The 19,188-nt window shown below is 43.5% G+C and overlaps 1 protein-coding gene across 6 annotated transcripts in view; it reads right to left on the bottom strand.

Annotated features, from left to right (window-relative positions):
• LOC144686144 (kinesin-like protein KIF24) overlaps positions 1-19,188 on the bottom strand; it is a 127,204-nt gene that overhangs the window by 90,518 nt on the left and 17,498 nt on the right. For 5 of the 6 annotated variants that reach the window (XR_013577880.1, XM_078551289.1, XM_078551292.1 and 2 more), the window contains exons 3-4: positions 17,419-17,608; positions 7,768-7,865 (exon numbers count right to left, since the gene is read on the bottom strand). Coding sequence is in view for 5 of the 6 variants with exons in the window: in XM_078551289.1 (XP_078407415.1) it covers positions 7,768-7,865; positions 17,419-17,608 (288 nt within the window). In the remaining variant the exon portion in view is untranslated. Of the gene's footprint in view, positions 1-7,767; positions 7,866-16,275; positions 16,676-17,418; positions 17,609-19,188 lie in introns of those variants that run through there. The other variant, XM_078551293.1, reaches the window with a different exon arrangement.

The following is a 19,188-nucleotide window of genomic DNA, read 5'->3' as shown; positions in this document are numbered from 1 at the left end:
AGATGCAAAATATGAATTCACACAAGTTGAGTTTTTGTTCACCAAATGTGGACTGCACACTCTTTCCCATAAAGACACACCCAACTTACCTAGGTCAGAGAATTTAGCACATCAACTGCCTAATCAACCTAGAGCCAGCTTTACCTTTAAAGAGATTTTGACTCTTCTTCCATCCGTGACCCAAAATATTTATGGAAGAATTGTACAGCTACTCCCAATGTTGATGGAGTTGAAAACTGATGTAATCATGTGGTACAAACATGGAGCAATTTCCATCCTGAAAAGAAACTGGCTAAAGCTGCCAAGGCCCTAAACTCTGAAATTCCCAGTCTAAACCTCTCCGCTATTCTATCTCTCTTTCATCCTTGAAGACACTCCTTAAAACCTACCTCATTGACCAAGCTTTTGGTCATCAGTCCTCATATCTCCTCATTAGTCTCATTAAATTTTGTTTTCTAACACTCCTCTGAAACACCTTGGGACAATTTATTATGTTAAAAGGCTCTATATAAATTCATTCATGGCATTGTTTCGCTAAGCCACCTGCTAGCAACTGATTGGATACCAATCCAATATGACTGGTGAAAAGCTTTGTGGAATGTGTTAATGACCGAGCTTCCATTTTCTTCAAAGGTCACATGGTTAACAGTTTTAATTTATTTGTTCACTCCTATTGACTACCTGTCATTTTGTGACAGAAAAAGCAAAATACTGTGGATGCTGGAAATCTGAAATAAAAACAGAAAATGCTGGAAAAATGCTCTGAAGAATAGTCATACGGACTCAAAACGTTAACTTTGTTTCTCTCTCCACAGATGCTGTCAGACCTGCCGAGTTTTTCCAGCATTTTCTGTTTTTACTTTGTAACAGATCCGCCTTGGGCTTAACTGAATCTGACTTCAATCTGTTAGAAACAGAAACTAGAGGAATACATGAGAGAAATGAGAATAGAAAGATATGCTTATATGCTAAGGTGAATGAGTTGGAATGGGAAGAGGCTTGTGTGGAGTATTAACATCAACACAGATTAGGTGAACCAAATGATCTGTATATTCTATGTAATGTACTTTATCAAGTTCTGTGACCAAGAGGCTTTAGAAAAATCAATTTAGTTGAATTTCCTTTTGCAGGTAAATTTTTCAACTTCACACTTTGCACTGAAAAATCATGTGTGGCTTCCAGCAGAACTTCTCATTAACACTGTTGGAGGCTGGGAGCCATACACAAGAACACAAGGAATAGGTGCAGGAGTAGGCCATATGGCTGATCTTGGGCTGCAACTTCACTTTCCCACCTGTTCCACATTGTCAGGGTAGGAAATAGTTAACAGTCAATGAGGGTTTAAATTAATAATTGCAGGTTAACTGGTTAAGCACACCACTGGGTATAGATGAAGGGGAAACATTTGAGGCCTTCTGTAGCCGGTGGGCAACACAGAACCACATTTTAATTTGAGTTTGATAAGTTTCCTTTGAGATATTGTTTTTAGTTGCAATGCCCCTTTCAGGGGATAGCTCCTTATTTTGTTAATTTGCCCTTTCGTTAATTTGACCTTTCGTTAATTTGACAATGTGTTCATACTCAAAATAGTAAAAAAGGGGAAAAAGGTGTAATGTGGGGGAGTCAGTAAGAATAAAGCTCTGTGGAAGAAGGCAAAATGTGGGCCTGAATCTTCGGCTCGGTGAGCGGGGGCAGGCCCCACTCGTCGAGGCGTAAAATGACACACGGTGACGTCGGGCGGGTGTCCCAATGTCACCGTGCGTCATTTAGATTGTCAGTTCAGCAGGGGTGCAGCCGAGTCAGCTGCGCGCCGGTCAAACTGTCAAAGGCCTATTAAGGCCATTTAAATATCAATTAAACTAATAAACTGAGCTGCTCATCCAACCTTAAGGTTGGCGGGCAGGCAAAAAGCCCAGGTGGCCTTCGCATTTTTCATGGAACCTCATCCATAGGCAGGATGAAGTTTCATAAGGGTTTATAAATTAAATAAATTTTTCCATTAATGTTCATTGGCATGTCCCAGCTCATGTGAGACTGTCACATGAGGGGACACGTCTTAAAATTTTTTCTCCTTTATTAAAATTTTGGGAACTTAAGCTAATCTCCCTGAGGCAGCTCTGTGCCTCAGGGAGATTTCAGTGCTCTTTTGCGCGCATGCTTCCGGGCACACGTCACGCTGGATGGGCCTTAACTGGCCCGCTCATGTAAAATGGCAGCACAGACCTGATTGGGGGCACCGACTGGGTCCGCGTCCGCGCACCACCCTCCCCCAAAGGGGAGAAAATTCTCCCCTTGGCTTCTGTCTTTATTTGCCTACTAACCACCAAAATTTAACACCCATATCCCTTACTTCCCTGAAATACCAAAAATCTGTCTATCCCAGCTTTAAAAATAATCAACAATGAACCCTCTGGGGTAGAGAATTCCAAAGATTCACAACCTTTGAGTGAATAAATTTCACATCTCAGTCCTAAATGATCAGCCCCTAATCGTGAAACTGCCCCCGTGTTTTAGATTCCCCTATCAGTGGAAACAACCTTTCAGTGTCCACCTTGTCAAGCCCCTTCAGAATCTTGTATGTTTCATTGAGATCACCTCCATTTCCTTGAAACACAAGGGAACATAGGTCCAATTTACACAGCTTCTCACGATAAGACAATCTTTCATCCAAGGGACAAACCTGCAGCACAAAGTTGAAAAATGTCCCTACAGTCTGTTAGCTATCAATATCCTGGGGGTTACCATTGACCAGAAACTGAACTGGACTAGCCATATAAATACTGTGGCTATAAGAGCAGGTCAGACAGAGGCTGGGAATTCTGCAGAGAGTAAATCACCTCCTGACTCCCCAAAGCCTTTCCACCATCTACAAGGCACAAGTCTGGAATGTGATGGGATACTCTCCATTTACCTGGATGAGTGCAGCTCCAACAACACTCAAGAAGCTCAACACATCCAGGACAAAGCAGCCAGCTTGATCAGCACCCCATCCACCACCTTAAGTAGTTACTCCCTCCACCACCAATGCATAGTGGCAGCAGTGTGTACCATCTACAAGGTGCACTGCAGGAACTCACCAAGGCTCCTGCGACAGCAAAACCTGCAACCTCTACCATCCAGAAAGACGAGGACAGCAAATGCATGGGAACGCCACCACCTGCAAATTCCCCTCAAAGCCACACACCAAGCCGACTTGGAACAATATTGCTGTTCCTTCACTGTCGCGGAGTCAAAATTTTGGAGTTTCCTTCCTAACAGCACTACAGGTGTACCTACATCGCAAAGGCTGCACTGGTTTAGGAAGGCAGCTCACCACCACCTTGTTAAGGGCAATTACGGATGAGCACAGACGCTGGCCTCGTCAGCTATTCAATGCATGATATCAGAATACTCATATCATTATAGAGTAGATAATGATGCAAGTAGATGCTGAAAAAAGCAGTACATTTTATATATTGTTTTGAAAGCCGTGAACTTAACAAAAATTGATTTTTTTCCCCTGGCTTGATTCTGGTGAGGCAGCCCACCTATCAAGAGCATACATCACAAATTTTTTTGGGCAGCAGATGCCAATAATCTCACTGATTGGCAGATGATACTCCCCATCAGAAGCACAAAATCAGAAAATTATTCTATAAAGCTTGGGCTTGTTCTCATCTCAGTCATCCATATTTTCAAAACAAATTACTCTGAATTACATTTGAAATCACACTTTGGGTGGAATCTTGTGAAGTTCCTGGGAGATGGAAATGAGGCAGGCGGGAACACTGAATTGAGCAGGAGACAAAATGTCAGCTTTGCAACAGTGGGATGAAAGTTGGTTATTGAGTTGGTGGCGCACTGAGGACAGATCGTGCTTCCCATCAGCGAGTGATGGGAGCCTATTTTTAATAAATTAGCATGTCATGCATTCTCATTAAAACACAAGTTCACCAGGTTAAATTGTACCTTTGGAATTAAGCATGCAGCAAACTGGTGGGAGTAGTTTATGTCACTGTTGGGAGTGGTTTATAGGCCCCCGAACAGTAGGACAGAGTATACATCAAAAAATAACTGGGGCTTGCAAGAAAGGTATTGCAATAATCAAGGGTGACTTTAATCTTCACATTGATTGGACAATTCAAATTGGCAATGGTAGCCTGGCGGATGAGTTCATAGAGTGTATTCGGGACAGTTTCTTAGAACAATACGATCTGGAATCTACCAGGGACCAGGCTATTTTGGACCTGGTAATGTGTAATGAGACAGGATTAATTTAGGACCTCATAGTAGAAACCAATTTTTAAAATGCAATGGTTGCATTTCCTACAACTATAGGGAAGCACCTACTATTTAAGCCACAAATTGCACTTTAAATAGCAGAGCTACCTCAAGCTAAACCTTTTCAAAGCCTTTTTCTCCATTTAAACATGGAAGAGGAGGAAATTAATGACATATAAACTTTATTCTCCTGCCTCTCTCTCACATGTTTGTTAACCTTATCCTCACCACCCATACTTTTCGCCCATGCCATTCTATCTGATCTCCCTTTCCACCCATAGCTTTCCCCTCAACACTCCCCAAACATCTCTGGTCCCTCCAACCCCTGGCCTCACGTTCCCCACTACCTTCCTTTTCCTACTGCCTTATCTCACTGCTGCCAAACTCACTCAAAACCAATAGCTGTCATCCTGTTTTCTATTTACTGCCAATAATTCCTCCATTGCTAGCTGTGGTCAGAAAGCTGGTATTAAGCTCTTTAAAGCAGTACTGTGCACTCACTAAGGTCCACCTCCCAGAACAAATAATCCCAGTGCTCAATGTCCTGGCATGCCAGTAGGTTCATTCCAGTGCTCCCAATTCCTCTCCGTACTTACACGTCCCAGCAAATCATTTGAAAACTCCCAACACACTATTACACTGTTCCATATATCCAGAACTGTCTTCCAAGTGCTCAACATCCAATGACTTATTTCCCAAAAACCCCATGCCCCAATTCTTCTGCATTCTTCCCATTCGGCACTATAAGCTTCTCACTACTCCCAGACCTTAGACCGCCCGCCAAACTCTGCCACCCCCTATGATCCAGTACTTCACAATCCTACTGACATACAACATGAAGCATCTTCCCTAAGATGTCCTCTGCTTTCTGTACTTTTGAAAAAAAGGAAAACACAGAATTCAATACATACCTTAATGTTTTGCAAGCATGGGCTGGTTGAGTACGATCAGTACTCTGCCTGTTGCAAACAGCTGGAGAGACGTGCTGTTTGCTACGACTCACCAGTCGTTGGGAAGTACAGCCTACATACTGGCATCACAATGGCAGTAAAATTTTTTCGTAAACTCATGAATGAGCCCAAGGCTGCCACTTTTGGTCCTGAAAAGTCCACAGTCGCCCTCAGATTACCCTGGAAGTGTAAGGTGTCTCAAATATTTGAGCAACAGGTAAAACTAGCCATTTCACACTTCTATGCAGCAGCAATACACGTGGTATTCTCCCCTAATATGATCCTGCAATCAAGCCAAAAAGACTTGCTGTCTCCCACACAAATGAGTAATGTGGAATATGAGGTGAGGTGAGAGTGACTGCCCTTGACGTCAAGGCAGCATTTGACCGAGTCTGGCATCAAGGAGCCCTTTCAAAAATGGAGTCAATGGTAATCAAGGGGAAAACTCTCCCCTGGTTGGAGTCATATCTAGTACAAAGGAAGGTGGTTGTGGCTGTTGGATGTCAGTCATCTCAGTTCCAGGACATCACTGCAGGAGTTCTTCAGAGTCGTGTCCTAGGAGCAACCATCTTCAGCTGCTTCATCAATCAACTTCCTTCCATCATAAGGTCAGAAGTGGGAATGTTCGCTGATGTTTGCATAATGTTCAGCACCATTCGTAACCCCTCAGATACTGAAGCAGTTCATGTCCAAATGTAGCAATAGCTGGACAATATTGATGCTTGGGCTGTCAAGTGGCATGCCACACAAGTGCCAGGCAATGACCATCTCCAACATGAGAGGATCTAACTATCGCCCCTTGACATTCAATGGCATTACCATTGCTGAATCCCCCACTATCAACATCCTGAGGGGTACCACTGACCAGAAACCGAACTGGACTAGCCATATAAATACCGTGGCTACAAAAGCAGGTCAGAGGCTAGGAACCCTGCGGTGAATAACCCACTTCCTGACTCCCCAAAGCCTGTCTACCATCTACAAGGCATAAGTCAGGAGTGTGATGGAAAACTCCTCTCTTGCCTGGATGAGTGCAGCTCCAACAACTCAAGAAGCTTGACAGCATCCAGGACAAAGCAGCCTGCTTGATTGGCACCCCATCCAGAAATATTCACTCCCTCCACCACTGACGCACAGTGGCAGCAGTGTGTACCATCTACAAGTCACTGGGTTGACAAGTTTCAGTTTACAAAGCGGACAACATGTCCCATCTTCACACTTTCACCCACACTTTCACTGAGAATCTCTTCCCTTATTTCAGCCCAGGACTGATCGATGGAGGAAAAAACTCCGAAGCACTGAGAATCTGCCCAGTTAACGGTCAATGTTCAGAGTAAACTGAACCAAGGCTCCTTAGACAGCACCTTCCAAACCCACGACCATTACCATCTAGAAGGACAAAAACAGCAGACACATGGCAACACCACTACCTGGAATTTCCCCTCCAAACCACTCACCAACTGGAATTGGAAATATATCACTGTTCCTTCACTGTTGCTGGGTCAAAATCATGGAACTCCCTACCTAACAGCACTGTAGGTGTATCTATACCACATGGACTGCATCGGTTCAAGAAGGCAGCTCACCATCACCTTCTCAAGGGCAATTAGGGATGGGCAACAAATGCTGACCTAGTCAGCGACATCTACATCCCATGAATGAATTTTTTAAAAAAGAATTTCAGTGCCACTGTGATGCCAGGTATGGTTGCAAAACTCAGAACATAGTGTCCAACATTAAGATAAAAGCAAAAAACTGTGGATGCTGGAAATCGAAAACAAAAATAAAAATACCTGGAAAACATTAAATTTGATTCTACGACTGGACAACACTTACTAAACAATCCTAAACATGCTGAGAATTACACCAACAACCAATTTAAGATTATCCGTCAGGCTCACAGTGTGGTTCACTTACACATGCTAGAAGCTACATATGTTGACACACTGGGCCTTGTCCTTTGCAAACAGAAAGAATATGTCCACTCATTACGCCTTTTTCATCTAAACAAAAGCTTGAGGTACAGCCATTGCCTGGTTCATTCCCTGTGGCAATGCCTTGACCAATCAGAGTCGACCTGCCTGGTTTGAATTTAAACAAAAGCTTAGCAGTTAATTTTTCCCTGGTGCATTCTCCATGGCAACACCTTTACCAATCAGCATCCACTTGCCAACCAATCAATACCCTCTTCTCATGCAGTATAAATTGTTGTTCCCTTTGAGATTTAGTATTCTTACGAATCTGTCCTGATGAGTGCAAGATGAAATGCTTTGACAACATGTCTCTTTTTCGGAAAGATATATAAATAATAATCAAGACCTCAATTTTACAATTTCAGTGAAAATGAATCACATAATTTGAACCCAAAAGAGGTGTTTCGACCTTCATAATAACTTAATAAAAATATTGCAATTATTCAACCACCAAAAATCAAGACAGTATGAAACAGTACTTCCTTCGAATTAGTGTGAACAATGAACATACATATGAAATCTATTAGTATATGTATGAAAGAAAAGCAAATGATGACAACAATGACGAAATTAAAGTAACATACCCGCTGAAAACATGCTGGATGAGAGGGTAAGCAGTCTTCATGTACACGTCATAATTGGTACAAGTCTCCTCAAATGCTTCATCAAAATAAAAAACATGCTGAAAATGAATCACATACTGAGTTTAATTTAAAAACTTAAAAATTGAAAATGGGAAATGATTGGTTAGAGGATTTCGATCTGAGAAGGTTAGCACAAGTAAGTGAGAGTTCTTATTGCTGACAGATAATGAGACGGAGATACGGTTTGAAGATCTAGTTAAAGTAAGACTTGAGGAACAACCTTTTTCATTCCAGGGAGCTGCTGAATTAGATAAACCTTATAAGAATGGCTACTGGATATTACTAACATTTTACTGAAAAAGCAGATAGATACTTCATGTATACTACTTGAAATAATACTGCTAGTTTAACCCCTGCAGGCAGGGAGTCCACCAAAGATTCAGAGCATCCCACAGACTCCTCGGCATGAGGCCATTTTCATTCCCTTTCTAATCCTGCGGCAGCTCACCTAACTTCTGGCACAACTTCTGAGACCTACCTGAATCAGCAATGCACTTGTTTCATTTCCTGCTTGCATTTTTCATTGAACAATACTGAAACACTTTTTGGCAAGGCTGATGAGCTTTTCTTAGGCCTCTATAAAAGGTGCGAGTGGAGGAAGTGAGGGCCAGAGGGAGTATCTCCTCCAAAAACGAGTGATAGCATCCTCAAGGTCAGGACAAACCAGGCCTGGACAGAGGTATCTGACAGAGTCAGTGCTCACTAGTATTGCCCCCAGCACCTGGCCTGAATCAGGAAGAGGTTAGGTGCTCACAAGAACTGCATGGGTGAGTGGGGCTCTTCACTGCTCCACCTTTCTCACAAAAGTTCTCTCAGCCTTTCCTCACCACTCTCAACAACTTCCTAACCTCCCCCACAACTTTCATCACTGGCTATATCTCTTTCTCATTCCCTCTGTTTACACTGTTATGATCCCAGCTGAGGTTACCCCTGGACAAGCCTGATCCCAGAGTGGAACCCAGCTTGATAGATCCTAACTTTTATTTGTTTGCTTAGATATGTGGAGAGTAGCTACTGAACAGAGTCATAGGAATCAGCTGATAAACTTTTAACAAAATAATAAACCATCTATTAAACAAGATGAACTATATTACAATACTCCTTCACCCACAACTATACCTTTACAGATATATGCAGATTTGTAAGGATAACACAAGTTACAAAAGCTATATTATTCTCTAATGTCCACAGTAAGTACACAGTCCATGTACCAATAGGCACCCTGTGGTCAGACACACCATACTCTGAAACCAAGTGACAGATGCCACCTCAACCAGATGCTATGGTTCTCTCCTGAACTGCCCCCAGACGCTTGTCACACCGTGAGCCAACCAGTCTCACTGAACTCTATTTTCACACATGGGTTTCCAATCTCCACTTTCCAAGAACTCGCCTTGGAATCTTCTCCCAGACCGATGCTTTCTTTCAAATGCCTTCCACAAGGGTTCACCTCCAGGGTTTTGAACTCTCCTTCTGATCCAAGCTGTCTTCCACGCACTCTCTCTCACCAACTCAGCCATCAACAGTACCATTGCTTCACATGCCCACACCAGACCTTCAGTTGCCTCTTTGGACCTTCTGATTTCTCAAGCCTTTATCTCTTTAAGCTTGAAGCTTTAAACTTGAAGCCTTTCGCTGCCTCTCACTCTTAACTTCACTTAACAGGACCTTTTCCAGGTTCCTGTCCTTCCTTTGACTAGAAGGTCTTCTTGGGACTTTCTCCTGTTCCACTCCCCTGGATTTTGGGGTCTTTTCTTTAGCTTGGGACTAGCTTTCTGTCCCCTTTGCTCCAGTCTCTCCTGGCAGCTACTTTCAAAACAACTGAACTCAAACAGTTTCCGAAAATCAAACTACTGTTTTTCTTCTTGTGTGTGTCTATGGGAGGGACCTACCTCTCTGGACCCCTGTTGCTAGGTAACAGCACTGTTTTTTTTATTCTTTTTTGCTTAACTTAGTTTACAGTTATAAAACTCTCATTAGAAATGCAAGCACCTTTTAAAATGAAACTAAAACTCAACTTGAGCTTTCTTTACACACAAACACAGAGATACAAATCAAACTTAAACATTAAAGCTAAACTCATTCCTAACACCCACAAATGCAAATATAACTTACTTAAACTATCTCTATTTCCTAATAACACCATTATTTTCTCACATACTACCACACTTAACCACTATTCCTACCGTTCTTTCTTCACCTCACATCATACAATTCCCATAGTTTTAATCATCAAAATCCACCCCCATCTGCATTCCATCTTGCTCCTTCTTCACCTCATAACACAAGCCCTATACATTTTTACTGATTTTCTCAACAATCGCTCTCTAAATCAGTCTATCTTTCCATAGGAATAGACCATGGACTGGATTTTTGGAATGGGGTCAGGAAACTGGAAACCTTTATGCTTTTGCCTGCAAAAACAAATTTCCTCTGCCTTCCTGGCCCTGTACTCTTTTCATGTGGCCTTTTTGTGGATCAGAAGGTCTTAGATTGCGATCCCACACACATGTCCGCTGATGTCAGGATCACCATTATAAAAGGTACAACAAATGCTTTTTTTTCCTAACACACTATCTTCATCTGCTGAAGGGTATTTTGTGAACCTTAAAAAGAAGTTCTCTTCAATCAAGTCATGACCACTTCTGCCAGGTCAGGAAGAGTGGAGGATTGGTGTGGAGCATCCTTGTTGCAGCACTTTCAACTTCTAAAGCTCTAACACTTGCCTGTCAGCTGAGGGATTCTCTGCCAGGGAGGGGTAAAGATCATGAAATACCTCAGCTATGCCCTCGCCTCCATGCGTAAAGCTCCTTTTTGGTCCCTAATTGGCCCAACTCCTCCTTTTACCATTTATATGCCTACAGGATTCCCTTTTATGTTAGCTTCCAGGCTCTTCTCACACTCTCTCTGCTTCTCCTATTTGCTTTTTCAATTTCCCTCTGAGCTTTTTATATTCTGACTGGTTCTCAATTGTGTTTTCCGCTCGACATCTGTTACAATGACACTTATTCTGCTTCACCTTACTCTCTATCTCTTCCATCATCCCAGGAGCTCTGTATCTGTTTGTCCTTCATGAGAACAGACCTTTACTTTACTTGAATTTTCTCTTCTTTAAAAGCAGCCCATTGTTCAGTTACAGTTTTACCTGCTAATCTTTAATTCAAATTTATCAAGGCCAAATACATTCTTACCCCATTAAAGTTGACTTTCCACCAGTTAAATATTCTTATTCTACATTGTTTCTTGAACCTTTCCATAGACAGCCTAAGCCTTATTCTACAATGATCGCTGTCCCCCAAATGTTCCTCTACTGACACATGATAACTTCGCCCACCTCATTCTCAGGTCCTGTAAACCTTCCTCTTTGGACTAGACAAAAACTGCTGTAGAAAATTCTCCTGAACACACTCCAGAAATTCTTGCCCCTCTCTGCCCTTTACATTACAACTATTCCAGTCTTTTTTCAGATAAGTCCCCCATTATAACTACTCGATAATTGCTGCACTTCTCCGCAATTCCCTTACCAATTTGTTCATCTACATCATTCTAATTAATAGGTGGCCTATATACAACACCGAGCAATGTAACTGCACTATTTTTATTCCTTGTCTCCAGTCAAATAGATCTTGTCCTTGACCCCTCTGGGACATCCTCTCTCTCCAGCACTGCAATGTCCTCCTTAAATCAATACTACCACCCCTCCAACCTTCCACCTTTCCTGAGCACTTTGTATCCAGGAATATTTAATACCACGTCCTGTCCTTCTTTGAGCCAGGTCTCCATTATAGTGGGGGAGGCAATGGCGTAGTGGTATTGTCGCTGGACTAGCGACCCCAGGGTAATGCTCTGAGGACCTGGGTTCAAATCCCGCCTCAGCAGATGGTGGAATTTGAATTCAATTAAAATCTGGAATTAAAAGTCTAATGATGACTATAAGGCCATTGTCGATTGTTGTAAAAACCCATTTGGTTCACTATTGACCATTAGGGAAGGAAATCTGTCGTCCTTACCTGCCAATGTGGTTAACTCTTAAATGCCCTTTGAAATGGCCGAGCAAGCCTCTCAGTTGTAACAAAGTCACAAAAAAGGAATGAAACCTGACTGACCACATGGCATTGGCCTAGGCACCGGAAACAACAACAGCAATCTCAGCCCTGTCGACCCTACAAAGTCCTCCTTTCTAACATCTGGGGGCTAGTGCCAATTTTGGAACAGCTGTCTCACAGACCAGTCAAGCAACAGCCTGACATAGTCATCCTCACAGAATCATACCTTACAGATAATATCCCAGACACCACCATCACCATCCCTGTCACGGCGTCCCACCGGCAGGACAGACCCGGCAGAGGTGGCGGCACAGTGGTATACAGTCAGGAGGAAGCTGCTAAACATCGACTCCTGACCCCATGAAGTCTCATGACATCAGGTCAAATGTCGGCAAGGAAACCTCCTGCTGATTACCACTTACCACCCGCCCTCAGCTGATGAATCAGTGCTCCTCCATGTTGAACACCACTTGGAAAAAGCACTGAGGGTGGCAAGAGCGCAGAATGTACTCTGGGTGGGGGACTTCATTGTCCATCACCAAGAGTGGCTCGGTAGCACCACTACTGACCAAGCTGGCCGAGTCCTAAAGGACATAGCTGCTAGACGGGCTCTGCGGCAAGTGGTGAGGGAATAAACAAGAGGGAAAAACATGCTTGACCTCATCCTCACCAACCTACCTGCCACAGATGCATCTGTCCATGACAGTATCGGTAGGAGTGACCACTACACAGTCGTTGTGGAGACAAAGTCCCGGCTTCATATTGAGGATACCCTCCATCATGTTGCACTACCTCCGTGCTAAACGGGATAGATTTTGAACAGATCTAGCAACTCAAGACTGGGCATCCATGAGGCACTATGGGCCATCAGCAGCAGAATTGTACTCGAACACAATCTGTAACCTTGTGGCCTGGCATATCCCCCACTCTGCCATTACCATCAAGCCAGGGGGTCATCCGTGGTTCAATGAAGAGTGCAGGAGGGCATGCCAGGAGCAGCACCAGGCATACCTGAAAATGAGGTGTCAACCTGGTGAAGCGATATCACAGGGCTACTTGCTTGCCAAACAGCATGAGCAGCAACTGATAGACAGACCTAGGTGATTCCAAAATCAACGGATCAGATCTAACCTTTGCAGTTCTGCCACATCCAGTTGTGAATGGTGGTGGACAATTAAACAACTCACTGGAGGAGGAGGCTCCACAAACATCCCCATTCTCAATGATGGAGGAGCCCAGCACATCAGTGCAAAAGATAAGGCTGACGCATTTGCTACAATCTGCAGCCAGAAATGCCGAGTGGATGATCCATCTCGGCCTCCTCCGGAGGTCCCCAGCATCACAGATACCCGTCTTCAACCAATTCGATTCACTCCAGGTAATATCAAGAAATGGCTGAAGGCACTGGATACTGTAAAGGCTTTGGGCCCTGACAATATTCCAGCAACAGTACTGAAGACTTGTGCTCCAGAACTTGGGAGAGACAAATAGCACTAAAATAAGGTATTAGGAAATTGTAAGGTATTAGGTGGGTTAGCCAAGCTGATCCAGTACAGATACAACACCAGCATCTACCTGGCTATGTGAAAAATTGCCCAAGTATGTCCTGTACACAAAAAGCAGGACAAATCCAACCCAGTCAATTACTGCCCCATCAGTCTACTTTCCATCATCAGTAAAGTAGTGGAAGGCATCATCAACAGTGCTATCAAGCGGCACTTGCTTAGCAAAAACCTGCTCACTGATGCCCAGTTTGGGTTCCACCAGGACCACTCAGCTCCTGACCTCATTACAGCCTTGGTTCAAATATGGACAAAAGAGCTGAACACCCGAGGTGAAGTGAGAGTGACTGCCCTTGATATCAAGGCAGCATTTGACAGGGTGTGGCATCAAGGAGCCTAGCAAAAATGGAGTCAATGGAAATCGGAGGTGGGGGGTGGTGTGTGTGTATGTGTGTGTGTGTGTGTGTGTGTGTGTGTGGAGGACTCCCCGCTGGTTGGAGTCATACCTAGCACAAAGGGAGATAGTTGTGGCTGTTGGGGGTCATCTCAGCTCCAGGACATCACTGCAGGAGTTCCTCAGGGTAGTGCCCTCAGCCCAACCATCTTCAGCTGCTTCATCAATGACCTTCTTTCCAACATAAGGTCAGGAGTGGGGCTGTTTGCTGACGATTGCACAATGTTCAGCATCATTTGCGACTCCTCAGATACTAAAGCAGTCCATGTCCATATGCAGCAAGACCTGGACAATATCCAGGCTTGGGCTGACAAATGGCAAGTAACGCTCGCACCACACAAGTGTCAGGCAATGACCATCTCCAACAAGAGAGAATCCAACCATCGCCCCTTGAGGTTCAATGGCGTTACCATCACTGAATCTCCACTATCAACATCCTGGGGGTTACCATTGACCTGAAGCTGAACTGGACTAGCCATATAAATACTGTGGCTACAACAGCAGGTCAGAGGCTAGGAATTCTGCAACGAGTAACTTACCTCCCGACTGCCCAAAGCCTGTCCACCATCTACAAGGCACAAGTCAGGTGTGTGATGGCATACTCCCCTCTGGCCTGGATGAGTACAGCCCCCTCAACACTCAAGCAGCTTGACAACGTCCAGGGCAAAACAGCCCGCTTGATTGGCACCACATCCACAAACATTCACTCCTTCCACCACCGACGCACAGTAACAGCAGTGTGTACCATCTACAAGATGTGCTGCAGGAATTCACCAAGGCTCCTTCAACAGCACCTTCCAAACCCACAACCACTACCATCTAGAAGGACAAGGGCAGCAGATAGATGGGAACACCACCACCTGGTAGTTCCCCTCTAGGTCACTCACCATCCTGACTTGGAAATATATCATTGTTCCTTCACTGTCGCTGGGTCAAAATCCTGGAACTCCCTTCCTAACAGCACAATGGGTGTACCCACACCACATGGACTGCAGCGGTTCATGGAGGCAACTCATCACCACCTTCTCAAGGGTATCTAGGGATGGGCAATAAATGCTGGCCCAGCTAGCGAACCCCACATCCCATTGATGAATTTTTAAAAAGCCACAACATATTTCCAAGTGGTTATCTGCAGTTGCAACTCACCAATCTTATTCATCACACTCCACACAATCACATACATGCACTATAACTCTAATGTAGACTTCATTACTTCTCTTACGCGGAACCCACCTAATACCGTACAATTTCCTAATACCTTATTTTGGTGCTATTTGTCTCTCCCAATACTCTGTACACCTTGGCCTTCCTCTCTAGTATTACCTCCTGGTTCCCACACCCCTGCCAACTTAATTTGAGCCTCCCCAGCAGCGCCAGCAAAGCACCCCGCAAGGAAATTGGTCCCAGCTCTGTTCAGCCTCAACCATTCAGGCCTGTGCAGGCCCCATCTCCCCTAGATTTGATCCTAATATCCCAAGAATCTTAAGCCATCCAACCTGCACCATCTCTCTAGCCACACATTCATCTGCTCTATCCTCCTTTTTCTATATTCATTTGGGCATGGTGCCAGGAGTAATCCCACTTGATAATTTCCTACCTAGCTATCTAAACTCTAACTGCAGGACCACAGTCCTCTTTCTGCTTATGTCATTGGTACTGATGTGGACCACAACCACTGGCTATTCACCCTCCCCTACTCCGGGCGCGTTGCAACCTTTCAGTGACATCCTTGACCCTTGCACCAGGGAGGCAACATATCATCCTGGATGCACATCTGCAGCCTGTTTGTTCCCCTAACTATCAAATTTCCTATCACTATTGCTCTTCTCATCTTCTTTATGCCCCTCCTTGTACAGCTGAGCCAGCCGTGGTTCCATGGACTTGGTTTTAGCTGCACTCCCCAGGTGAACCATCAGTTTCATCAGTATTCAGAACTGAATACTGTTTGGAGAGTGAGATACACTGAGACTCCTGCACTACCTGCCTATTTCTTCTCAGCTTCCTGGAGGTCTCACTGCACACTCTTAAGCTGTGGAATGACCACATTTATAAATGTGCTAGCCACAAAGCTCTCAAATTCACAGGTGAGCAGCAGCTGGTGTCATTGCTGCGCAAGCTCCGAAACCTGGAGCTTGAGCAGCTGCAGTTGACTACTCCTCCTGCATATATGGCTATCCAGGACACAGGAACTGCTCTGGAGTTCCCACATGGAACAGGACATACATTACAGGGGTCAGAGCTGCCCTGCCTTTCCTCTATTTAGTAGATAATAAAGCTTACTACTTTAAAAACAAAACTGACCAGCTACTCCTCCTCTTCTGTTGTCTCTTAAATATAGGGAGGTTAATTGAAATGCTTTACTTAACCTTTATTATCAAAAAAATTGAAATGTTTAATTTCGCTGCGCCTTAATTTTGGAGAAAGGAAAACAAGCTACAATACTCACCAGCCATTAAAATCATAACCTTCCTGTGATGTCACAGTTTGATTTTTCTATTCTCTCTCACTTCAGTGATCTTGATCTGCACATTGCTCCCCACCTGCTTCACAGTGATCCTGTACTGCTTCGGACTCCTCCGGACTCCTGGTCTGCTTAACAGTGATCCCTTCTTGCTTCACACTCCTCCCCACCTGTTTCAAAATGATCCTGTACTGTTTCAGACTCCTCCTGGTCTGCTTCACAGTGATCCCGATTTGCTTCACACTCCTCCCCACCTGCTCCACAGTGATCCTGAGCTGCTGCACACTTCTCCCAGTTTACTTCTTCCTGATCCTGACCTGCTGTACACTCCTCCAGGTCTGATTCGCAGCGATTCCTCCTGATTTAAGTGAAGCATGTCATCTCCCTGTGAAATGCTATGAAGTAAATTTCAGTAACATGATTTGAGCACACAAGTCATCTATGTTTCACTAACTGCCTTTCAGGGTTGGGTATGGGTAACAACTATTGAGAATAAACTTTTTGAGCCAGCTTTTGGTGATGACCATACTAGTGTCATTTTCTAGGATCCTGTTGGTAGTAATTATGTTTTATATGTTGGTTTTAAACAATTATATTAATCTATGGAACATGATTAAATAATTTCATTTATCATTGTTCCATGACAAAAATGTTACTCCTTGGTCCCTGGCAACTATCTGAACACAAGAATAACAAAATGTAAAAAGTGACATCATGGGGAAGTTTCAATAAATTTCCTTACGGGTAACAAAGTCCTTCGAAAAATGTTCCCATGGTCAAAACAAATATGTAACACAGGCAGGTGAGAAATGGAATAGCAGAAAATATACAAATATTTGTCCATCAGCAATGTTATGGGAAAGTGCAATCAGTAGTATTCTGAAGAATGCAAGTGTGGGGATCATATTTCAAGGTCAGAACACATTTTGCAATTCAGATCGCTCATCATTCAACCCTTCAATGACTTACTGTCTTCTAACAGCATATAACTATTATTCTTTTATGAACTGAACTGATGATTTTTTTCCCCTAAGCAAACTGAAACTACTCCAAAAAGGCATTCACTGTATATTCACTGGCCGACATTTAAAGTTGAAGAAATTAACAAAGAGAAATAAGAAATCCTACTTGTTGGAGGTACTGCTTCAAATCAACCGCTTCCTTTTTTTCATGAACAAGGACAGATTTCCTTTCTTCCACTTTTGCAACATCAATTTCTCCACGTCGCATTTCTCGTACTCCCAGAGGCCGCTTTCTAACACATACACGGATTTTTTCAATCTCCATCCATGACTGTTCTTTCCCAGGGTTCACAGGCCTAGGAATATAAATGTACAGAATAAATAATTCCAGAAACTGATGAATTGACTAGCTACATTACAAAAGTGACTCCACTTCATTACCTGTGAAGCACTTTGGGTTAATCCAAGTACATGAGAAGTGTTATCAAAATCTTAATTTATTCATCTTAAGAATGATGCACCATGTAGGAGAAGGCACGCCACCATCTTCTAGGGCAAGTAGGAATGGCCAATTAATGCATCTACGTCTCAAGAACCAATTTTTAGAAATTTCGCAAGTCAAGAATGGTAGATAAAATGTTAGAATCACTTCCTGTCAATTATGTATTTATAGCTTTGAATGTCAGAATGGCTCAAAAGTATTGTATCCCATTGGCGATAAGGAAATGTCAAAGAAATTCTATGGAATTTCCTTCATCTGGCCCCACCTGCTCTGTCAGCAAGGGCTGTGTTTGAGGTGAATGGCAATTCTGCCCACAGCCAGGTTCTGGTGCATATCTGGATCCTAGCTGATTTCCTGTTCCTTCTGCTCAACTTCCAGCAAACTTACCAGAAGTGTATGATCTGATCTATGAATTTTTGGAGTCAGTATAGTTTTGGAGCTCCCATTTCACTACAATATAGTCGAACCTAATTGCTGTTCCCATTAATACTCTTTCCTTTAAAAGAGAAGTTTAAAAATTGTCCTTTTGCACTGGCCTGGAACCTAGGAACTTCTAGTCTTTTTAGCTTATTACCACACCAGGAGGTGCATTATGCACAATATCATTAGGTTTAGTAGTAGTATCATTAGTAATATGGGAACAGACTAGGAACAACCAAGCATGAAAAAAACTCAACTAGATGGTGGCAAATTTCAGGATTTTGAAAAGGAATCTGCCCCATGCGGACTGGAATCAAAGATTGGGAAGTAAACCAATAATGTGCACTGGGCAGAAGCAGCTTGAGTACAGACTAGGTGTATTTCCAAGCAGGGAGAGGGGGTGGGGAAGAAGGGCATCCAAAGCTCTTTTCATTGCTGAATGATTAAAGATATAGAGATTAAAATAAAACATAAAAAGGCCTATGATAAAGGTATAGTTCATAAGAGTAGAGGAGCAAAACTGAACATAAGAAGAAGAGAACAACTGAAAAAGGAAACAGGAGAGGCAAAGTGAGTGTACAAGTATGCAGGTAACATGAAAGGGATCCAATGGTATTTTATCAATATATAAATAGTAAAAGAATAGTCAAAGGAAAGGTGGTCTGATTATGGACCAAAAAGGACCTTGTGGAGATAAAGAATATGGCTGAGACATTAAATGAGTACTTTGTCTCTGTCTTCACTAAAAAGAGGCATAAATTCAGGAACCACAGGCTAGTCAGGCTACATCGGCGATGGGGGATCTTTTAGAAACAATGGGCTAGATTTTATGGGCCGCCCGTGGGCGAGAGAACAGGCAGGTGGCCAATAAATCAGGGCCCCTTGCAATCGACAGCATGACCCGCCAGCCCGCATCCTTGCCAGGATTTTACAGGCAGCAGGAGAGGTGCTGGGTGTGCCACCGACCCTTGGCCCAATCGGGACCCTTGTGGGAATTTAGTACCCAATTAAGAG

This window comes from Cetorhinus maximus, chromosome 1, assembly GCF_964194155.1.
Source record: "Cetorhinus maximus chromosome 1, sCetMax3.hap1.1, whole genome shotgun sequence".
In the NCBI taxonomy this organism is placed as follows: Eukaryota; Metazoa; Chordata; class Chondrichthyes; order Lamniformes; family Cetorhinidae; genus Cetorhinus; species Cetorhinus maximus.
This window is presented reverse-complemented; position numbering and strand designations above follow the sequence as displayed.